The following is a 24,453-nucleotide window of genomic DNA, read 5'->3' as shown; positions in this document are numbered from 1 at the left end:
CTTCCTTTTGTCTGACTTGACGTTAAGGTATTATTGCACTGCTTGTGATTTTTCTCATAAATAAAACCATAATATGCCAGCCAATAACAATGGCAAAATATGCGGCTATTTTAGAAATAAAAATAAGTATTGGGTTTAAATTTTATTAATACAAGAAAAAAATTATAATGTTGATATTAATGGTATTTTTATTTAAAATTTAAAATTATTTTTATTTAATTTATCATTGGCAAATGGGAACTTATTCTTTAAACTATTATGAGAATTCATTCACTACGTGTGCATAGGAAAGATGGAATAATTAGTGAATTTTCACTTTCAACGGAAGCCTATTATTATGATTTAACATATAGAGAAGTGGTTACACTTTTTTCTTGCAGCCGCTAGTCGCTGTTTCCGAAAATGAAAAATCTGCTTTTAAGTCTCAGGTGCGTCATTTTCTGCTTCTTTGATTGCCGAATTGCATACGGTCCCACGTTCTCTGTTTGACAATAGACTGCGGATATTTCCCCTGTCATTTCCTTATTGGTTATCTGAATTTGTAGCTTCAAACATGTTCATTCACTTTGCACACTTCATTTCCTCGCCTATATATCTCCCCGTGTGGATCCACACCCTTTTCCATTTTTAACTCATTCCTCTTTTCTTTTATTTATTTCTTTATAGTATTTTTCTCCTTCTTCTTATTTTTCTTCTTTTCTGCAAACACCCTTCAGACAAAAGGAATGGAATAAAACAAATTTGCTTTCTGTATTTATTTATTTTGTTCCTTGGTTCGATTAATTGAAGTTTCTTTTCACTTAGTGTTGGGATTCAGTATATAAACATAGAGTGAAGGAAAAGAAAATCAAGATATTAAGAAAGCTTTTGAGAGTTCACAAAGAAGATGAAGAAAACCAACTCTACTGGGTCACCAAAACTTGATCGAAAGACAGTCGAGAGGAACCGAAGAATTCATATGAAGGGTTTATGTTTCAAGCTTGCTTCTCTTATTCCTTCTCATCACTTAAAGCATTCCAAGGTAAATTGCCTATACAGTGTGTATACTGGGAATTCCTTTATTCTTCAATCATTAAGTTTTTAAGCATCTAATAACATCATCAGATCGATCAACAAATTTGGGTTTATTGCTGTTACTAGGGTCGCCCCAAATTCAATGAATTTTTATCATCAACTCCAATTAATATTAATCAAATGCCTGACACAATATAACAAGTCAGGAAATTCTTGCGGCAAGAATTGAAGCAGTAGGGGGTCCAGTTTTAAGATAGATGATAATTTTGGGATTAAAACCAACCGCACATCTGTTACGCAGGTTTTGGTAACAGTAATGGGTTTCTTTTTCCCTTGCGTCCAGTATGCAGTTAATTCTGAGTACGTACTGCAGTCATGACAAGCAACTCAGTACTATAGTCGATGAGTTATCCATTCAAATTTATTGCTGTACTCCTCATTATATTACGTAAAAGAAATAAACAGATTACTATTGAACAGAATTATGTTCACAATGCGTAAGCAATGGTGCCATTTTTATGTTTTGCTTAGTACAGTGAAGATACCGAAATGAGCTCTAATACAGTTTACTAGTTACTAAGCTTGTTTATGTCTTTATAGTATTGTTTCAGTCTCAACTTATACCGATTGCTTCACGTGACTTGCTAATATTAATTTTCTTTAAAAAAAAATAAAAATAAAATCCCAGCTATATATTGATTGTTTGTTGTATAGGACACGTTATCGCAGCAAGATCAACTAGATCATGCCGCGGCCTACATAAAACACTTGAAAGAAAGAATAGAGAAATTGAAGAAGATGAAGGAACAAGCAATGAGATCATTAGCAACTAATAGCACTAACAATAATGCACTGGATGCGACGACGATGGGATCGAGATTGCCAATGATTGAACTTAGAGACTTGGGTTCCAGCATTGAAGTCATTTTGATAAGTGGCTTGAAGAAAAACTTCATGTTGTATGAAGTTATCACCATTGTTGAGGAAGAAGGAGCTGAAGTCGTCAGTGCCAGTTTTTCTACTGTGGGCGATAAGGTGTTTCACATCATCCATGCTCAGGTGAGTAATTGCTGAATAAAATTCCATTTTAGCTATATTTTTCTTTATTACTGTGTTTTGCTGCTAAAAGTCGAATTGAGATTTCAAGTTTCAACCTTCATTTTCTCTCACCATAATAGAAAAGGAAGATCTTTTTCTTTGTAGTAATGGAAAAGACATGAGATTATATCTTGTTTCTTGCACCACCGCACTACTCAATAATGGCCTTTTTAACTAATTACTCCCCATACCACTGCCAAGTTATACTTATGTCTGTCTGTCTGTCTAAAGGCTGCACCTTGATAATTCATTGAAGAAGTCTCTCAAGTGGATTTATTCGGAAAATCTTTTGTTTCAGGTTAAAATTTCAAGAGTTGGTGTGGAGACTTCAAGGGTATGCCAGAGATTGCAGAAATTAGTTGATTGGAGTTGCATATGAAAATGCAATGAAATTTTGAATAGTAGAAGATATGCTGTTGCATTTTTATTAGTTATAGTATATATATTAAAACTAGATAAGAATTTTTCAAATTTTAAATTTCAGTATTATTAACACGAAGTCGGAGCTTCTTCCACAAAGAATACTAGAACTGTCAGATTTTCACTTTCTAGTCCTTAAGACAGACTTTCACTTTCTAGTTCTTAATTAATATATCTATTTATTTGAAATTGATAAATATATAATCATTGATCAATATTAAAAATAAGTGGAGACAGTGTTTCAGCTGGAACCATTTATTTATGCATGTGTGAATCGATAAGTGTAACCCTGAGAAAGGAGTGAAGTCAGTCAAAGTCAGCTTTATACTTGGAACGACGTTCAAAAGGCACGCGTTTAGGGCAATTCGTCAATGCCCGCATGTTTCACGTGCCTCATTTCGGAGAAACAAAGAGCCACTTCCCTTTTAATTATGAAGACATGGGCATTGGCATAGACAAAACCTTATTACGTTTAATTTTGTGGGTAGGTAACATCGAATCTGAGAAATTAGAAGCTGAAACAACATGGATTTTATGTCTGGTTAACACGGAAATAGCAAATTTAGATCCATTATAGCATGAAATAAATTTATTGTTATTATTACTATTAATATCGACCCCATTATAGTATGAGATATTCACACGTTAATCTATTCATGAAATAGATTTATTGAATTTATATAAAATTTAACCAATTCCAGATACTAAGACATTAATTCATTTAAAAATATTAGCTGTGTATCATAATGTTCGAAGTGATTTAAATGGAGTTATATTATATGTAGACAATAATTAACACAGGTTATCAATTCTAATATAAGAAAAACGTTTTTCTTTTCTTTTTCTTTTTTAAAGAAAAAAACACAATGAAACAAAGCCAGCTCCTTGGAAGCAAAACAAAAGAACTGCTCGCACTAGCCTATCCTTAAGCTGACAAAAACTCTAATCGCGACAGCTCCTTGGAAGCTTCAGGCAGCTGATCACCGAAACTAAAGAACTTGTTTCTGCAGCTAAAAGATGCGCAACTTTATTACCACAGTACACTCACCACCCTTCCTTTATATCATCTATGATTGTCCCGATTTCCATCAACGACCCCGAATTTCTTCCAAGATTGCCACAGCTTGTTAATAGGGTATTTATGAAGAAAGACCTCGTTCTCCAATCTCACTATTATTTTTACATTACTTGTAAAAGATCTAGGCTTTTTCATTTTTCGTTACTGATTTAAGCTTATTTTTCTTTTTCCTACTTGGAGAGAAAAGAAAGAACTAATATTAATTACATTTTATCTATACATTTATGTATATCATTTTAGTCTACAGGTGTTTGTTAAAAGTACCAAATTGATCTTAATCTAAAAAGTCCTGTTAACTAGCAAGCTAGAATATTGCAAGGTGATAATTTGGATAGTAGTAATCATTTAAATACTACAGAAGACTCGTGGTTACATTTTCTTTTTTTGATGGAATCTTTTTATTTTTAAAAAGAAAGCAAATCAAGAAAATAGTAATAATGAAAGACTGATTTTTCTTTTAAAGAAAATTATTCACTTTTCTCTTGTCTAAGATCGTTGAATCAGATGATAAGCGAGAGATTAATAAACTATTCTCACAGGCCCCCTGTAGAGCAATTACTTCCATGTAGATTGGATTTTCATGACCCATCAAAAATGGATAACACTTCTTCAGCTCATGGTTGTCTTCCTTTTATAAGCATGGCAAAATTATTCTAATGTCATGTTAGTCAAATGAAATGAGATGGATGTAAGGAAAGCTAAGAGGAGGAACAAAAACATCCACGTTAAAGGGAGGAGAAGATTGACCAAATGACCTCAAAAGCAGACAGCAAGGACGCTTTGTTTTCAAACTTCTCTGCATCATCACCATCCATCCCGTCTGCGCAGCAAGCATGCTTATGCTTGCCTTTCATACATTTTGGATATGGCCAAAGCCGCATCCGGGGACCATTGCTTTTCCTGTATTTGGAATTTTTTTTTTTGGTTATCCTAATACATTTGTGAAACCCATTAAGGAATTGTGCTAATTTTGTGGCACATTATGATATTTTGACGATATTAATAGCTGTCAAAAATTTAACTAACAAATCACGGGCAAGAATCGTGCAGAGAAAATAGAAAGTTGAGAGCTTTACATCATGACTAATACTTTATCTATCGAAAAAGGATATAAACTGAATGGTTTAATGGAACAGTTACAGTAAAAATGGAGAGATCTAATTCATGTCAACATTTCCCACTTTTGGAGGTTGGTTTTGTTCTATTTCTGTATATTAAAATTCTATTTAATTTTTTTTTAAAGGGTTAGATTTAAAATCTCCACATGAATCGTTATATTTTTTATACGGTAGCCATATACTTGTAATTAGATTATTGAGAATTTTTTAATTATATAGCGATTTATTTTTTATTTTATAAAAAAGAGTTAACTTAATATTCTAACATGCTAAACATGTTGGCTAGAGAAAAAAAAGGAAATCTCAACATGTGGCGCTCACCCTATATTTAATGGTTTAAGTACCTCTCACCCATATGGCACACCTACTCCTACTTCTCATCCCATTCTACAGTTAAAAGGGCCATGACATGACAAATATAATATAATTGATAGTTTTTAAATTTTGTTGATATGTTTCTTGGTATTCAGTGAAGCTATTTAAACAGATAGAGAAAAAGAGGCAACCTAACATTGATCCTTAAACACATGCCTTTGTAGTTTTTATTTTTTTTAAGAATGCCATCGAAGAGAAGTTAGTATATGTATTTAAAAAGCTAGAAAGCAATATGAATTAAAAAAAAAAAAAAACAGAAAAAGTTAGAATAATGAGGAAGAAATTATATATTAGAGTTTTATATGCAATAGTTTTTGTAAAATTTCTGTATGGACCATTACAGAATTAGTCTTTCATTCGTCCTCTTAATCTTAATAGTTTTAGATTATATCATAATTTCAATTGCAATTGTGAAACAATAAAAGATTGTCTTTTTCTTTGTCATTGTCATGTGTGTGTGAATGTTTTTGATGGTTTAATTTGGTAAAAAAATACGCAAACAGATAAGCCAGTAAGATATTTACATTTACTGCATCTGTCTGCAATGATCTCAAAATGGCAGTCCTGTATTTTGATGAGGACAGACGTGACATTTGATTTGCATTAATAGATGGATGGATATCATGAGATTGGGCCAATCCTAATTCTAAACAGTCTTTAAGGTGACCAAAGCCCACTTTTTTCTTTTTTTTTTCATCGTGCAGAAGCAGTATGCAGTCCAGACTACAAACGACAACCCAATTGGACTTCGGATATATATGTAACTTCCAATTATGGGCTTTTAAATGAGATCAGACAGTAACTGTCAGGCTTAAAAAATTGACTGCGTAGATAAACCACTTGCAGAAGTGTAAATAATTACTGAGGATGTAAATTAATAATTAAGAATTACTTGACTAAAAATTGCTAATTTGATAAAGATAAAGTTTATAAATTTTAAGTTTATTTTGTATTTAGTTAGTTAGATGGTTGTGATTTGCACCACTAGGAGGTTTTTGTCTTTTATAGATAGATATTTATGATTCGAAATATGCTTTTAAAATATTTTTTAATTTTTTTTATTATAAATTAACTCCACACCTTACTTACTTACGAGTATTTACTCATCTTTTAATATTTTACACATATTGATAAGGATGTACCCATATGTCTATTTTCTTACTCTTTTTAATTTACTTTTTATATCTCATTCTGCTTCCTTATTTTGTTTGTTTTGACAAACTTCATTCTCACATCACACAAATGTATTTTTTTCTTTTCTTCCACATCGTTTCCTCATTATCTTATACTTATAATTTTTTTCTCTTACTTTGTAAGAACATACTGCAATTTTTCAGAATACTTTATAACTGTCTTTCCATTTTCTTGATTTATTATTTATCATATATTAATAATTTTTAATTATTTCCGGACTAAAAAAATTGAGAATTTACTAATGAGCTATGAATCCGACAATAAGCCAAAAGCATAAACTTCAGAATTTGGATAAAATACTAAATAGACTTTCTCTATAGATATAGTCAAATTATTAGACTTTGACCAATACTAAGTTCAGATAAAAACACGTTCAATATCAAAAACATAAATACTTAGATATATTATATCATTTTTTTATTAATTATGATATAATTTTTTTTTTTTAAAGCCAGTTAAGTTCAATTTAAATATTAGAAAAGTGAGTATCTCAGACACAGAGTGTTTACTTGATAAAAAAAAAGCATCAGAAAAACAAATTTCAACACGACTTTGGTTGTGATGTAAATACAGAGGATCTCTTGTAGTTATCTTCTCTTCCACAGCAAAATCATTTTCAAAATCACCATTTTGATGGCTATAATTGAATGGAATAGCAGTAAGCAGCCAATAGACGGTGTACCACTCACTCCGTATAAGACTGGAGACCAAGACAGTGACTAATCGCTTTGAAAAGTTTCATATGGGTACTCACCCAGTTCGATATTTCCTAATTATCTACTTTTATTCCTTAAATATGCATACTTATATTATCATTTGCTGTATTTACTGAAAACTCCTTAGGAAATAGATGATAACAAGTATACAAATGAAACATATAACAACCATTAATTGATTTTCTTTGAAGGAAATTAGCAATTAAGTCACCAATGTGTCATCCTATTTATGATGTAAACCTCCAATTAATAATCATCCAGATAATTTAATAATTGATATACTGATTCGACCACTAAAAATAATGCATTTATTTAAAAAGTTAATTAGATAAATGCTTATATCACCTACTTATAATTATATTCAATAAAAAATGAGTCTCGCCAATAAATAATATAATGTCAACTAACATAATAAAGTTTAAATATTTTTAGTAATTATATAGCTATCAATTAATTAAAATCAGTTATTTTAGGTGATGTGGCTCATTTCTTTTATAATATGGTAGTCTATCTAAAACTTTTTTCATAATATATATTTTCATCACTAGTCATTTTTATATACAGAATGGCTCTTTTTTAAATTATTTATATTAAAAAATACATATTTTTAATTTTTTTTATCAATATATAGTATTTATTGTATTTTATCAGGGTTATTTTAAAAAGAGTTATCAGTTTTCTCAGCAAAAATTATTTAATTATTTTAGATAACAATTTGTCTAATCTTCTAAAAAAGTATGGAAGATTTCAAATACAACTAAAATTCTTTTCATAATTACAATTGAATTTAATAACTCACTTAAAATAGGAATATATATTTATTATTAAATTAAGCTTGTTGGTATATAATAGAGAAAAAAAAAAACAGAAGAAGGTTGATGGTGCATGAAAAACTTTTATATAATTTGATTTATAAAGAAGAGTATAGTTTATTTATTGCTAAATTCCAAGTCACAGCACCAGCAACAAAATTATAAAATAGAGACCGTTATCACGAATATGTTGTAATTCTGCATTTATCTTTTTGGTGAATGTAACTCTGCAGTTATATTTATATTATATGTTTTGTCTTTTAATAATTATTATAAAATTGCAAATTGCAGTGTACGGATACAACTTATAAAGTTTGCAAATGGAAGATGGATAGATCTGGAAATAATAGGTTCATATAATGACAAAAGGAAATCTAACCACCAACCGCTTCCAATTATTTTATCCATATTACTATTACTATTTTAATTATATATAATCATATATATAATTAATTAATATTAAAAATTTATTAATTTTGTTATTATATAATTATTTTAATATTAAAAAAATCCTGTTAATCATTTTCACATTTTAAAAATAACAAAAAGAATTAAAATTAATAAAAAATATAAAATTATATACCAACTTAAATTATATATAAGAGATGCTGCTATTATTTTAATAAATATTATCCAAAAAATTATTAATGTATATAATTATTTTCTTAAAAAAATATAATTATCTGACAGATGAAATTTAAATAATAATTAAAAATAAATATTTAACTCTTTTGCTCATAATTTATTTCTCTTTTTATTTTTTCTTTTTCTCTCTTCCTGTTCCAAATCTGCTCTCTTTTCCATTTTCCAACTCAACTCAATCCAAACAAAATCTTGAGCTTTTTTACAGCATACACTGTCGCTATTACCGACAACATTGCTGTAACCGGCAACGCCGCCTTCACTAGTCACAACGACAATAGTCAACTGCTAAAACGGCAACGTTCCCTCTGGCAGTTACAACAGCACCAGTTGGAAACATTAACAGTAACGCCGCCAACACTGGCAACAAATAGCAATCGCAATGTGCCATTGGTGTTAGTGTTGTCACGATTTTTTATTGGTGACGATGGACAATCAGTTGTTGCTGTTAATGTTATCATGATTTCTTAACTTTTTGTCTTCTTTTTTTCCTCTCTTTTTCGGGATTTTAGGTTCATGTTATTTATCAATTTCAGTTTCATTTTAATAGAAATTCTTGGATACCCAGAATTTGAATGATGAACTGTTCTTCTACTTTACAATTATTTTTCAGCGTATTTTAATTTTATTTGTATTCTTAGATACCTAGAGGATTAGTCCACGTTCTCACTTATTAATTTCACTGGTCCATTCGTTTAGACAGAGTCATTTTATATAAATAAAATATTTATATAAATTATGAAATTGAACTTAAAATATTAAATTTTTAATCAAAATGAGTAATTATAAATTATTTTACAAATTGAAAACTTATAAATTTTATAATATAATTTTAAAAATAATTTTTTTAAAACTTTCTTATTTATATTTTAATTATATTTAAAGATGAAAATAGAATATATAAATAAAAAATATTCATTAATAAATTGATTAAAGTAATGAAATAATTTAGTGTCCGTTCTTTGCGAAAGTTATTTTATTTAAATAAAATATGACTAAATATATAAATGGTCCCTAAACTTGTCTCGTTTTTTACAATTAGTCCAACAATCTCAATTTTAACTTAATTAGACTTTTTAATTTTAATATTATTAGTTTTAAATTCTTTAATCACATACATTGTACACGTGTATTTCATGCCATCTAAAAAACATGTAACTTTAAATAAAATAATAATATATTTAAAATATAAAATAACGGCTAAATATATAAATGACCTCTTAAATTTATTTCATTTTTACAATTAGCCATCCGAACTAAACTTTAATTCAATTGGACCTCTTAATTTTACTGGCTGTTATTTTTAAATTCTTCAATGACATACATTAAGAGCATATGTGTTTTAAGCTATCTAAAAAACACATAAGTTCAAATAAAATAATAATATTTTTAAAATATAAAATAAGTAAATAAAATAAAAAGTAAAATAATGAGTTTTAGTTTTCAAAGCAAAATTTGTCATTTTTTTATATCTGTTAAATATTTCATTACTATAGTTGATGGATTACAATGGTTTATTTTAGTCATTTAGAAAATATATTTTTTTATTTTATTTAATAAATTAATGAAATAATTTTAATATACAAAAATAATTAATTAATGGAACATACTTTTCACAAGAGACTAATCTAAAACACTTAATTTCCGTTTGAGAAGGTTTTAAATATAATAACTCGTAAAGTTTATATGTGCAATTGAATCAAGATAGAGTTTTGGGGCCAATTACAAAAATAAGACAGTTCAATAGTTTAATTATGTATTTCTCTATTATAAGTAATTTCATTAGTGAAAATATTAAATTTTTATTACTACCGTTAGTAAAGTGGTTAAAAATAACAACCCATAAAGTTGAGAAGTCTAATTGAATCAAAATTAAGTTCAGAGGGCCAATTGCAAAAACGAAACAAATTCAAGGATCCATTTATGTATTTAGCCATAGAGTATTTATGTGAATTAGACATTAACATGGATATAGTGGTTTATTAATCATAAGTTATTTAGATACATATAAAAATCTTTACATTAAAATATTAAATTAGAGTTCTTTTGTGAAATTGAACAAAAAAATATATAAAAATTAAATTAAATAAATATTAAAATGTTAGTATAATCTTTATGAAAGAGAGTAAGGAAAAAATTTTGAAATAAATAAATAATTAAGAGAAATATTATAGAAATTTTTTATAAAAATTAGATTAAATTTATAATTATAATAAGTGAATTAAAAATTTTACAATAATTCTTATGATGATAGGATGAAAAAAATAATTTAAAATAATTAAATGGTTAAGTATAAAATTATAACACTTTTAATATTAATTAATATATCTTTCTACAGTTAATATATTTTTTAATACTCATACAATTATTATTTTTTAAATAAATTTTTAAATTCACCACAAATTAATTAAATAAATAAATTAAAAATTATAAAAAAATTATTATGAAGAGAAAAATCTTACTTTCATATATGTATTTTAATTAAATTTAAAACTGAGTTTTAAATTATTTTAAAATATGGGTTATTATTACAGTTACTTATAATAGGAATATGAAGAGATCAGGAAGAGAGTGAGAAAAAATTAATAAACAATGATAAAATCAGAGTAATTATCCTGATTTTATAATTGTTTACTAAGTTGCTCTTATATTTATTTTATAATAGCAAATTAATTTTATAAAATTCTAATCAATCCAGAGTTTCATATTAGTTGATAGTTATACCTAAAACTGGGGAGAACAAAATAAGAATAATTCATTATAAAAAACATAATAATACAGAAAAAAAATTGTAAAGTTGCAGCTCTGGGCAAATGAACTTTAAAGTTGAAATTTCTTGAAATGGTTAGTTTATTGTGTAATTAAAGTCAAAGATCTCAAATGAAACAGACCTAAAAAAAGTATCGAACCAATAAGCTGTAGCCACACAAAAAGAGAAATCAGCATCCCAAGTCATTATAAAATAATAAACAAATAACTGGTAATGAAAGACAAGTCAAAGTAACAAACAACATCCCAAGAAAAGGGAGGTTCCTCACTGAAGTTGCAAGAATCTCTAATTAGCTTTAGAGAGAAAATGATAATAACTGTCCAGTCCGGTCAATATTGTCGTCTATAAAAACTGAATTCTTTCTTCAAATTTAGTTTTTCTGTACTGTTTATACATTTATGTGTCGCGCGACAATTTTTCAGAAAAATCAGATATAGGAATGCTTTCTTCATTCTACCTGTATTAAAAAATATAATTTTACTGTTATTTATTTATAATAATTTCAATTAATTTCTTATAACAGTTACAATTTTTGAAATATAAAATTACAATTATTTATTAAATTGATAGTTAAAGAAAAATTATAATCTAAAAGGGATTAAAAACTGACTATTTTTTTTTAATAAGAAGACAGTATATAGTTATATTTGACAAAATTCAATCCTTATCAAACCCAATTTAAGCCCCTCAACTTGATCATATACACTGTTCATCGTGTCGATATTAGTAAGAATTTAATTCAATGACCGTGAACAGAGTTTTTTTTTTTTTTTTTGTTCACTCACATTGGGTCTGAATTAAAAAAAAATATCAAATAATAATTTCTCTGGGTAAGAAAACTGTAATAAAATGAAAGGAAAGGAAGAGGAGGAGACCGAGAAAGAAGAAAGTGGGACAGAATAGAGAAACAGCAACACGTTGTGAAGAGGAGGCAATTGCATGTGCCCACATGGCCTATTGCAGCTTCATTAGAACAACAAAAACAACATCTTCATCGCTAACTACACACTCTTCTTCTTCTTCTTCTTCCTTTAAAGAATTTTCTTTTACCATTTCTCTTGTTTTTTCTTTTTTCTTTCTTGTACAATCAAGAACCGAGTAAAGAATTGCATACAGCAACACAGAAAGACATAGATAGAGACGAAGAAACAATCTTTCTTTAGCAAATATGAAAGAAAACAGTGACGGGTTTGTGAGAGCAGATCAGATTGATCTTAAAAGTTTAGATGAGCAATTAGAGAGACATCTCAATAAAGTACGGACTATGGACAAGAACAAAAGAGCTGACAATCATCATAATAATCTCATCGCTCGACCACCTCTTGCTTTTTCCGCCGATGACTCCGCCATCTCCGCCACCACCACCGCCACCTTCACCAAGACTACTACCGCCTTGAAGAAGGATAGGCAGGAGTGGGAGATCGACCCTTCTAAGCTCATAATCAAGACTGTCATTGCTCGTGGTACTTTTGGCACTGTTCACCGGGGAATCTATGACGGTCAGGATGTTGCTGGTCAGTTTCCCATTTCTAGAATTTTGTTTTTATTGGATTTAGTTTGTAATTATAGCATATTATACGTTACAAAATTCCCCTGCTTTTAACTACTTGATTACGCATCTGTCTAAATAGTATTTTCATGTTTGTGCCATTGGACTTGATCATTACACAGTTTGTTTCTTGAATTTGTATTCTGTGCCGGTGAAGAACATGTGTTCCTCTTGCAATTCAAGTGCTTTAGTTTTCTTCAGTGAAGGAAAGATAGGTTTTTCCTTTTTTCTTTAATGGTAATGTTTGCTTTAATTTGGTCGGTCTAGTATTGGATCAGGTGGACCACTTTGAGGTTCAGTTTTGTTGTTTCAGGAGCTGTGATAATACTTCATTTATCCAGGTGATATAATGTCCTAATTCTTTTGCCTATATTAGGCATTTTTAGTTCTGAAATTTACAATAATGAAAGGGTTTTCTGGGAAAGTTCTGTTTTCTTTTTTTAATTTTATTATTGCAATTAACTATTTTTGGGATGTTGCCTGTTGTGTGTACTAAATGTATTCTGATGGAATCCGTGACTCTTACACGGGTTAGGGTTGAATTGCTGGTTTCACCAATAACCTGGATGATGCTGTTACTTTCATGTGATTCCAGCTGTTTATTATCTTCAAGTCAACAAAGAAGGGAAAATTATGAAAAAAAATAGATCTTGTAGCAGGAAGTTATGATCCCCATCTATAATTATTTTAAAAATTTAATCCCAATCTTTTTCCTGTAATATTATTCACTTTTAATTGTTTCATTTCAAAGAGTGAGAAGTAGATTGCTTCTGATACAACTGATGCTTATATGACTTGGTTCTGGTTTTACTTACTATATTCCTACATTTATCCTCAGTTAAGCTGCTCGATTGGGGTGAAGAGGGCCACAGGACAGAGGCTGAGATTGCCACACTCAGGGCAGCTTTTACTCAAGAAGTTGTTGTTTGGCATAAACTTGATCATCCTAATGTAACTAAGGTCTGTTTCTCCTTTTGCAAACTCTTCTATTTATTTAAGCGCAAGGTTAAGTAATCAAAAGTTCAACAAGAAAAAGAAGGCATTTCTGTGTATTACACATCTCTTGAGTTTCTAGCCATTGGCGAGCGTAAAATCAGTTAGCTGCCCTCTCCCACCTCTTCTTGCGGAGAGGGGAGGGTTGGGAGTTGCTTACTGTCCCATAAGCTAGCTTTATGTGCCAGTCAAATGTTCTATTTTGGTTGTAATTTTTGTTCTTGAGAAAGGAGCTAGAGGTATTTACAGTGGTCATGATAAGTGTTTCTCTACTTCGATTTTTCATTTGAAATCAACTTGCTTTGAATTTGCTGCTGGGGATAAATTTATTCATTTGAGTCTTATGCTATTTTTGGTTCTATTCTGAGAAGCATGATCTTAAGGCCATTAATGCTAATTTATTGTTTAGTCCATTGCCTTATTGAAAGATCAATCATTTCCTATTGTTTTTTTTCTGCATATATACTATTTATTTAACAAACTAGCTTCAAAGACTGCCATTCCATAGCCTTTCGTATTATAGGATATAGAGATTGAAGTCTACTGTTTTGGCTATATGGTGATACTTAATGAACGTAGCCAATACAAAGCCTTTTTACAAAATACTGCCTTTGGGAATGAGTGAAGTTGAATATAATTTCAATAACTCCTCCTGAGTGGGACTATAAGTTCTGTTCAGTTCTTCAATGTCTTCAAAATTGCGAGTCATTCAGGTGTTTCAACAACATCAATTATTTTGCCTCCCTAGGTTAGCTCAACAAATCTATGCAACTGTTGCTGAAGAAGAAGTTCAAAAAGCAACAGACCAGAGTTTTATGGTTTGTTATATTTCATTTGATCCAAGTGGAAGTCCATTAATTATTTTGTTACTTTTTTATCTTGTCAAGGTCCAGTTTATAATTTTTGTGGTTTGAGGTTTGTCTGGGCTTATGTGGTGATATAATGCAATTTTCGCTGCTTGGCAATGCTCTTCAAGAGTTAATATTTATGCACAGATGGAGATGCATATTTAATTGTTGAAATTGGGTCGACTTTTATTTGGAGATTGCTAGTACTTAACATTTTAATGAAGAGGCTATGCAAGCTAGGGAGATATCAACATACATGAGGCTTTCTGTTTGTTGATAATGGCTCTAGTGAAAATAGCAGCAGTATTTATGGTGCATGATAAAGTGGTAAGGCTTCTTGGTGATTATTTGGTACTGACTCTTGTCATTCTCTTCCAGTTTATAGGGGCAACAATGGGTTCATCAGAGCTGCAGATACAAACTGAAAATGGCTACATTGGCATGCCGAGTAATATATGCTGTGTTATTGTGGAATATCTACCTGGAGGTGCCCTAAAATCTTACCTTATAAAGAACAGAAGAAAGAAGCTAGCTTTCAAGGTTGTTGTTGAGTTGGCACTTGATCTTGCCAGAGGGTATGCCCACATTTCCATTCCTTCTCTATTTATACTTATGTCTCATGCTATTCTATAGGTATTTATATTCTTGGAGTTTATTAGTGATCTGTATGTAGCTTGTTACAGTAACTGAGAGCTTGGAATGCACATTGACTATGTTTGTAGGTTAAGTTACCTTCATTCCCAGAAGATTGTTCACAGAGACGTAAAGACAGAAAACATGCTATTGGATAAGACACGAACTGTAAAAATTGCTGACTTTGGAGTTGCTCGAGTGGAAGCTTCAAATCCTAATGATATGACTGGGGAGACAGGAACACTTGGTTACATGGCTCCTGAGGTAGGTTATTCTTTCTTTCTATCTTTTTTTCTTTCCATTTGAGTTGGACTTTGCAGTTTCTTGTTCTTCTTAAAAAAAAAATTCATTCACATCAAAATCAACATAAGCCTTTTTGGCCTGTGTCTATTTTCTATGGTTAGGAGTCAGAGAATTTTTTAATAGCAGCAGGTTAACAGTTACAGAGTGTTTTTTCAAAAGTCGGAAGAATGCATCATGTATAAGTTTTGGTGTGAAAAACATTCTAACAATAGTACAGCTAATCTTTCTGATCGTTGGAATGTATAGCCTGATTCATTGATGACTGTAAAATACAGGCAGCGGTGCTCTTTGGTTCTTTTATTTTAATTAATACAATTCTCTTATCCAAAAAGAATCAATAGAAGCAATTCTTTATGTACGAAAGTATGTCTATACTGATGCTGAGGCCCCCTGTGGTACAAAGGCAGCGCCGCAATTGCTACCTCTTTATATTTCACCAGAGAATCCATTTGAATAACCCTTAGTTGTTGAACTTGTGCCTTAATTGAGTGAATGATAAGTGAATTATGGTATTTGTGGGCTACAGGTTCTCAATGGCAATCCATATAATAGGAAATGCGATGTGTACAGTTTTGGTATCTGTTTATGGGAGATATATTGCTGTGACATGCCATATCCTGACCTTAGTTTCTCGGAAGTGACATCAGCTGTTGTCCGACAGGTATTGTATACTATTCTATCCCAATAAAATCTTCTTGAAATATGAGGGGATTTCATTTCATATCGGAAAGAGAAGAACATCAAGTTCACAATTTCTCGGCTGACAATTATCATATGTACTGCAGAATTTGAGACCAGAGATACCAAGGTGTTGCCCAAGCTCTCTAGCAAATGTAATGAAGCGATGCTGGGATGCTAACCCTGATAAGCGCCCTGAAATGGATGAGGTTGTCTCCATGTTGGAAGCCATTGACATATCAAAAGGTGGGGGTATGATTCCTGCTGATCAACAGGGTGGTTGTCTCTGCTTTCGCAGGGTTCGAGGTCCCTAAATGATATACTTTCTTTGGCCAGAAGAACAACTAGAATATGATTGTTTTGAGCTTGGTAATTGTATTTGTAAAGGTAAAAGTTGATTTGGAATATAACATGGTGAAGCATGGATAATGGTGGATTCTAGGATTGGCAGCTGCATCGCATCTCACTTTATTGGATGATGTAAAGCTTTTTCTTTCCTTGCTCTTTTCTTCATTATTATTTTTCTTTTTGGGGGGGTTTGGAGGTATTGCTGTACCTGTACTTATTTAGGTTGCCAGCATGTTCAACTGGCACGACCACTTCCATGTCCAAGTCTCCCTTTCTATATATACGCTATTCGTGAATATTATTGATAACAAATATTGAAGATAATTGATGCTGTATTACCATTCACTTGGTGTATATCTTGTGTTCATCTAGGTAATCTGCATATTGTATTTTGCTGAACTTCTAATATTGTAAGTTCTATTTTCTCTATCCCTTAAGACAATGAAATAAGAGAGACATCCCATTTCCCTTCCATTACGAATTAAACTTGGTTTTGGTTTCCGAATGTGGTGGTTTTATGCATCAAGACGAAGTATTGACTTGTCTTATTTCACAGTTTCCTGGAACACAGATTATTTTGTTTCAGAGTGGCTCATGACTTCTTTTTAGTTTGCGTTCAAGAACAAAAGGAAAAATTGAGTCTTAATCTTTGTCTTCTTAGCTAAAAGAAATGAACCCGAACTATTACACTAATTTTAATGTACGGGAAGATGATAAAAGGAAAAAATTGAAAGAGAAACTACAAAAGTTGAGATTAAACCCTACTGGATACTTGAACCTCAGGTTGTCTGGAAGTTTCATGATCATCATCCTCCCATCGAGTTGTCCTATAGTATATTGCATAGAGTACGATCTGTACCAATCCAGATAATGCTCCCAAACCATTTGGAAGCTACAGAAAAATAATGAACAAAAAAAAAAGAAAAAAGAAAAGAAAATGAACTTGGTTTCCAAATGACTTCTTTTAGGCAACATGAAGCCATAATGATGCCGAATAAAAAAAAGAGAAAAGGAAAGAAAATACAGTTTCTTACCACAAGGTAGATATCGAATCTAAGGGCTGCATAAGCCACCCAAATCAATCCGTTACATAAGCTAGCCAGTGAAAGGTAAAATGGCATGTACTTAACACTCTTTGTTCTTATAACCATCCTCTGCATAAAATCTTATTAATCAGTATTTTAATGAGAAATTATAAATCATCTCAATCAGATTGCAATAGCTAAGACAAAGACATCAATTCTTTTTAACATACAAAAACATGTTTAGGACAATTAATATAAATATAAATAGGAAAATGGACCTACCATGACAGTCAATGGAGAAGTGTACATAATTACATTGAGGATGATACACAATATCCCAACAAAAGTTGCTCTTTTCTTGATACTACTGAAGATCCCCATGGTAATGATAATAACACCCGCCATTATAATCAATTCAAGAACAAGTACTATGACGATCTTCTTCTGTAAATATATATGAACAAGATAGAGTACAATAAAAACTAAATTAAAATGTACATACTAAAACAAAGAAAACTTAATGTTATAGAAAATGGATTACTTTAGTAGGGTTTCAAAATGCAAAGTGTAGGTTACGTAGCAGATATATAATACCCGTTTGTGGAAAGGAGCGAAGACGAAGAAGATGGCAACATAAGTGAGCTCTATGACTAAACCAGCAGCATTGATTGTAGTGACCAGAATGCTGTCTTCTTCGACAATAGGCAGGCCATAGAATGACCACATTGCACAATTAAGAACTGTTGCTAGGTAGGGATCGGGCTTGAATTCTTCTACTGCCTTTTGATTAATTATCTTGCGAAATGTTGGTCTGCAATCCATTTACTCATCACATTACGTTATATATTACATTGAAAGAAGAATGATTTTTAGTGATTAAATTTTCATACATTCTAACACCGGCATGCTTCTAGTTAAATAAAAAAATTATTGACTTACATAGGAGACAAAAATAAAATCAGCGACACGATATTTCCTATATAAAAAAATATAAATAATAATGTTAGAGATGCCAAGGATGTATACAATAAAAATAAAAAAGAAGGAAAGATTGTAGGATTAGGATCTGTAGGACAAACCAATGATGCCAAGGACAGTTCTAGGAATTTCTATGGCACTCATCTTTAATTTGATGCTACAGTTCTGAGGAAAGAAAAGAAATTGAAGAAGTAATAAAACCCCCTTTTATTTACACTTAATTATTCCAGTGAAGTAGTGGGAAAAGAAAGAAGAAGAAAATGGTTGAACTGGTGTATTTTTGTAAGATTAAAAGTATTGGCTAAACGCAATTAGCGATGGTTAATATGGCTTAGCTTAGCTTACTCTTCCACACCACACTCCCTTTCCCTTATTTGTCCAGGCTTAGCATGTATATCATGGACCGCTTTTACTAGTGTGTGCGTGTATGTAGCTTCTTTGTAATGAAAATTAATTACATCCATAATTCTCGATCTAATTTTGATTATTGGTGATAAATAGTCAGCATTTCCAATTTTTTGGACTGAGAATGGAGATCATAATTTTAATTTAGGTTTGGCCCATACATTCAGGGCTAATTATGCCAAGAGAATTTTCTCTCCCCTTTGTTTTGACCCCTTAAATTAATGCAATGCAATCCCTGACATTCGACTCCTGAAAAATCTCACTTTACCACAAAGCTAAAGTACTAATAATCTATAAGCAAATAAGGTCAGTACAAAGATGATTGGATTTATTTTAATATTATTTATTTAAGTTTGGTTAACATAGTCAGTGTTTAAAGGATATATTATATTATTTCAAAATGCAAATTGAGTAAATAAATGGCCATAATACACCATTTAAACCAAGAAGAAGAAAGAGGTGTTAAATTAATAAGTAATAACATTGATATGGCAAGCAATCTCCATCCACATAAGAGTCGTGGCACTCTTTCGTTCGAAGATGAGTTGGATAAATGTAGAGCAGGAAGAAGAAAGCATGTTATGGGTCAATCAATCTCGTAGAAGAATGTATAAATTAAATGCATGTTGGTGTCAGGACTCAATCATTTGATGGCAAGACATCGATTAGGATAAGGATTTGGGTGGTGGCATACGCATAATTGGATGTTATTTTATTCATCTTCCCTTTGGAGATTCTGTTAAATCAATAAGCAGAATTTTGTTTCTAAAGGGAACAAGTTAATTAATTAAATTATTTTTTTTGCTACTATTAGTGGCTGAAAATTCAACTTAAAAAATTGTGACATTTATTTGCATTTTTTTATGTAACATGATAGGTATATATGATATGTTTTTATTCATTAATTATACTTTGGTTGCATTACTATGACAAATTATGATTAGGGTAGTGATTTTGATCGAGCCAAATAAATCTTGTCACTGTTTATGTGATGGTAAATGCTTGAGTAGATGTCAAGAAAAAAAAAGCTTTATTTGTAATTTGATTATCCTTTCTCCATAACCAAATTTGCATAAGCAACCTTAAGCTAACCTCAGCTAGCTAGGTGCCTCAAATGATCTTGGCCATCCAAGTTAACCTTTTTAATTATATGAATTAATGGTCTAGATTTGGAGTTGTGAGCATTACCTTGACAAAGGACAACTTTGTTAGATTTCCTTTTGTCACTGTTTCCTTGTTAATCTTACAAATTAAGTTGGAAGTTGACATGTTTGTTTATTGCAAGAAAAGGAAAATAATGAATGATGTTGAGTTAGCACCTGTCTCCCTCTCTATTAATAATTAAAAAGATAATAACACTTTATTCTTCCAATTTCATTGCCAAATCACACGCTGATTGATTAATTAGTACTTAATTAATTTTAGTGGCAGCATAGTAGAAGGGGTAATCATACCCTTATTATCAATCAGAAGAATCTGAGTCTCTTAAGACAAGAACCAAATGACTTACCCATCAAGATAAGCAGCACCCGCTTTAAATTCTAGCCTTTTGGAGTAAGAAATTAAATGCTTACCACAATAGGAATAAAGGATAGCATAGGTTATTGATTCTGTCTAGTGTAACATGGTATGCTAAAATGATGATCTAGACTAGGCAAACTAATTCAATACTTCAAGTTTAGTTTCCAAATCAACTTAAAATTATAATGGTTAAATGGGTTATTATGATTATAATCTTTTCTTTTCTATTGAGTGAGTTTTATTGGATATGCACACACTAATTTAGATTAACATGTTTAATTTAGTTTTATAATAGGGTCTTGTAGCACAAAGAATGAAATATATTGATTCAAGCTATCAATTCATAATCAGAAAATTAGTCCCTTAATATGATTTGGATTTCACAAAATACAGGGTAATTCCTCAGCAAACACCTCTTGAATTTGATGTTAGAGAAATAGAGCATTATTTAGTGAGCTCTAGATGCTCCTCCAAATTTATTTAGATACAGAAGAAAACAACACCACCAGCCCACATGTAACGAAATACCATTTTCAGCTTCTGCTTGCCCACCAACTTCTTAGCTCTTAATTAAAATCATATAAGTAAGTAAGGCTTTCCTAAATATTACTTTCGTTTCAACCATTTCTTGATAACCTTAAAAGGAAAGACAAAATTGGTTTCAATTGGGTGCTTGAAATTAGAAACTTTTATCTGTGCGTATGACTTTTGCACAAAGTTTTCAGCTTTTGAGTCTTGAACTCTTCTGATAAGCCTTTTCTGTGTACTAATTATTGTTGGCGGTTCAAAGAAGAGAGAGAGAGAGAGAGCGAGAGAGAATGCTGTAAAGAAATCTCAATCTGGGTTTGCGGATTTGCAATAAATAAATAGATTATGGCCATGGAGATTATCGTTTCTGTGGTACTGTTGTTTGTGGGTATTGCTGTTTTAGTAGCGATTCATGTTTGTATAGTAGGGAGAGCTTTCAGGAGAGGATATGAGACTGGTCAGGAAATTGGTCCAGGAAGTTTCAGCAGCAGCAGATATGGAATCAAAAAGATCTCAAACGAGGAATTGAAGAATCTCCCTTGCTTTGATTACAAGGCAGCAGAGAAAGAAGGGAGTAGCTCTTCGGATTGCGTAGTTTGCTTAGAGAACTTCAATGTAGGTGATAAATGCAAGTTATTGCCAAATTGCAAGCACAGCTTTCACTCTCAATGCATAGATTCTTGGTTGGTGAAGACTCCTATTTGTCCAATCTGCCGAACAATTGTTAATACTCCAAAGGTTGGTCTGGTTTTGAGGCAAGAAAGTAGCATTTCCATTGCTGTTGGAGTTGAAGTAACATAGCAACACAGCATTTGGCTGTCATTTAGGACTTACTTGAACTCCAGCTTCTAGTTTTGTTGTTTGCACCTCAATTAAAATAGCAAGTTCAATCTGCTTTTAATTAGTTAATTTGCAACAAATTTTGATAAGTTACTTACTCTGCTAGGATATGATTATCTCGGTTTCTCAATAGAAGAATAACAAAACTGCTTGATCTTTAATATTTAGATACATTACATTACCAACTGCGCCATTGAAGACTTGCAGACAGACGAATATTTGATCATCTGTTTGAATGCCGTTCAGGTGGGTGTCCTATTTAAGGTGTCATTATGTTGTTAAACTAGTTAATTACATTACCAATTTATTGATCATAAGGCTTCTAAACAAGGTACTGTATGGAAGAGGGCAAGTTACTCCTAGACAAACGTGCTGAACTCGGGACGATGTGCTTTCTTGTCTTGTATTACTTTACGCATGCTATCCAGGGTGGTTTTTGTTGTCTTCTTGCTTCTTTTTTCTCCATGCTAAAGTAGTCTGTCTTGTCTGATCATTGCTGGATTTTAGGGAATATGATCACAAACCAACCTAGGATTTCTCGTTATGCAAGAGTGCTGTATGAAGCAGGACAATCACCTTGGGATAAAATCCGCTGTTCGTAGAACTTAATCTCTGGTGTCATCAGTTTCTCATCATTATCGACTTACCACTGTTGTTTGTTCCTCGTAAAATTCACCAGCTTTTTGTAATTTGATCTCTAAGCTACGGAAACACAATTTCCTAACCAAGATGCGGTACCGCAGGACATAGAATGCTTGATTTGAGATACTAGGAGATGTCAGGCAAATTTAAGCAGGAGGGTTTGGCTGAAGTGCCTCAGTACCATCTAGGGCTTGCTCGAGCCCTCGACTCTTTCCAATGCAGCACTTGCTTTCCCCTAAAGAGGAAAGTGGAATACTGGTTGTTTACATGAAAATGAAATTTAATTCTATTGTATAGCATGCAAGAATCAAAAGGTCTTATGAATCATGATACTTCCGTTATCAAGTCGGAGACAGACAAGCTGTGATGCTGGCTCCAGAAGGAGATGAAAAGTTCAACACCATGGTAGCATGTTATTTACAAGCATACTAACGAAAGGAAGGAGAGCTGCCCGGTGCAAAGAAAGCTTAGTGCATCAAATTAAGTTCCACTTCAAAAACCAGAAAGGTACAGGAAAGCCTAAAATTGGAAAAGAGTTCCTGTTTCTGATCAGACATTCTTTCCCCGGGCTAATATGGAGAAAAGCAACTATCTTCAGCTGATAAACGATACCAATACAGAGACTAGCTAGAAAGTTTAGTTTTTATCAGCATTGTTGTCCAGTTCCCTCCTCAGCTGCAGGGAGAAGTCATCACTGACGTCATCATCATCCCAATCATCTTCCCACTGTTGTGTCATCTCTTTCCCTTCCTCTTTCTCCTCCCACTCTGTCATTATCAGTTAACATTACAAACAATAACTAAAGCTTTTGAGAGAAATACAATACAAAATCCAATCACCGAAATTGACATAAAACAAATGTATTATCGTTCTTACAGCTGCAACGAATCTGCTGCTTAAAGTTCAGTGATTCATTACAGGTGAATGAGCTTCAGTCCCAAACTAATTAATACAGGAGGAATGCCTTATTTAACAGGAACCTGATATTTTTTTTAAACTAATCATAATTTTATTAATTCTCAAGTATTTAAGCTAATGGAAGTGAAGTAAGAGTATCAAACAGGAAAACATACATAATTTTTTTATTTGAAACTAAATCATTTAACCTCGTTAAAATTAAAAACAAAAAAAAAACAAAAAAAACTAAATAGCATCTATTATCTTCAATAAAATTGAAGTAGGATCTTATTGAGAAATCACAAATAAGGAACTAGCAAAATCGAACCTTGATTGATGTCAAACTCTTCAAATTCATCGTCATCCTCAAAGAGGTCCATCTTAACGTCCTCACTAACTGCTGCTTTCGGTTCAGTCGCCATTTTCTCAACTCTACAATATCCAAGAAGCGGACATTATTCGCACTGGGGGAGAGAAACACATCCGCTAGTTAATTTGATAGAATCAAATGTTACCTGAAGATGGCGGAGAATCAATAGACTTCAGTAATAGATCACAGCCAAACCCTAAATTCGAACAATTGGGGTTTTTCTCAGATCAACGGATGTAGCACACATGCCAGGTAGACAGAAGATTCCAGAATCATGGCTACGATGATGTGGCGAGGCGATGGCTGATGTGGCTATCACCACGTACCAAAATGGGATAAAAGCGTCAATTTGCTCTCTGATTTATGTCAGGAGAGCGAATAGACCGAGTTCCAACTTTTTACAAATTAATGTCTAGATTTGTATTTCAGGACCTTTTCAATTCAAATGTTAATCAATAATTATATTATTTCTCTTTTTTAATCAATAATGTTAATCAATAATATGTTACTTTACATTGTAATTTTTATTTATTTATTCCATACTGATTTCTATGATTATAAGGTTCTGATTATACTAAATTTTATTTATACAAAATACGTTTTTAAAATTTGAAATTAAAGAAGGAGAATATTTAAATATGAGAATTAATAAGGTAAC

At 31.4% G+C, this 24,453-nt stretch overlaps 5 protein-coding genes across 5 annotated transcripts; 3 read left to right on the top strand and 2 right to left on the bottom strand.

The window, feature by feature from the left end:
- Nucleotides 1-567: 567 nt before the first annotated feature.
- On the top strand, nt 568-2,671 carry LOC8289025 (transcription factor bHLH162). Its single transcript, XM_015723927.3, has 3 exons — nt 568-1,021; nt 1,729-2,073; nt 2,411-2,671. The coding sequence occupies exons 1-3, from the start codon at nt 887-889 to the stop codon at nt 2,489-2,491; spliced, it is 561 nt and encodes a 186-aa protein (XP_015579413.1). The 5' UTR covers nt 568-886; the 3' UTR covers nt 2,492-2,671.
- Nucleotides 2,672-12,073: 9,402 nt separating this feature from the next.
- On the top strand, nt 12,074-16,943 carry LOC8289026 (serine/threonine-protein kinase STY13). Its single transcript, XM_002511373.4, has 6 exons — nt 12,074-12,751; nt 13,625-13,746; nt 15,006-15,202; nt 15,350-15,524; nt 16,090-16,224; nt 16,349-16,943. The coding sequence occupies exons 1-6, from the start codon at nt 12,406-12,408 to the stop codon at nt 16,553-16,555; spliced, it is 1,182 nt and encodes a 393-aa protein (XP_002511419.1). The 5' UTR covers nt 12,074-12,405; the 3' UTR covers nt 16,556-16,943.
- Nucleotides 16,944-17,217: 274 nt separating this feature from the next.
- Nucleotides 17,218-18,959, bottom strand: LOC8289027 (bidirectional sugar transporter SWEET5). The gene is made up of 6 exons (XM_002511374.4): nt 18,694-18,959; nt 18,554-18,590; nt 18,209-18,425; nt 17,897-18,058; nt 17,624-17,743; nt 17,218-17,481 (listed from the first exon to the last, which is right to left on the bottom strand). Exons 1-6 carry the CDS (start codon nt 18,734-18,736, stop codon nt 17,344-17,346), a joined length of 717 nt encoding a protein of 238 aa, XP_002511420.2. The 5' UTR covers nt 18,737-18,959; the 3' UTR covers nt 17,218-17,343.
- Nucleotides 18,960-20,810: 1,851 nt separating this feature from the next.
- Nucleotides 20,811-22,835, top strand: LOC8289028 (E3 ubiquitin-protein ligase ATL4). Its single transcript, XM_015722290.3, has 2 exons — nt 20,811-21,784; nt 22,055-22,835. The coding sequence occupies exons 1-2, from the start codon at nt 21,392-21,394 to the stop codon at nt 22,166-22,168; spliced, it is 507 nt and encodes a 168-aa protein (XP_015577776.1). The 5' UTR covers nt 20,811-21,391; the 3' UTR covers nt 22,169-22,835.
- Nucleotides 22,836-22,983: 148 nt separating this feature from the next.
- Nucleotides 22,984-24,101, bottom strand: LOC8289029 (protein DELETION OF SUV3 SUPPRESSOR 1(I)). Its single transcript, XM_002511376.4, has 3 exons — nt 23,941-24,101; nt 23,754-23,857; nt 22,984-23,295 (listed from the first exon to the last, which is right to left on the bottom strand). Exons 2-3 carry the CDS (start codon nt 23,845-23,847, stop codon nt 23,165-23,167), a joined length of 225 nt encoding a protein of 74 aa, XP_002511422.1. The 5' UTR covers nt 23,848-23,857; nt 23,941-24,101; the 3' UTR covers nt 22,984-23,164.
- Nucleotides 24,102-24,453: the final 352 nt, after the last annotated feature.

Source organism: Ricinus communis, chromosome 4, assembly GCF_019578655.1.
Source record: "Ricinus communis isolate WT05 ecotype wild-type chromosome 4, ASM1957865v1, whole genome shotgun sequence".
Taxonomy (NCBI): domain Eukaryota; kingdom Viridiplantae; phylum Streptophyta; class Magnoliopsida; order Malpighiales; family Euphorbiaceae; genus Ricinus; species Ricinus communis.
The sequence above is the reverse complement of the archived record's forward strand: the minus strand, read 5'-3'. Positions and strand labels throughout refer to the sequence as shown.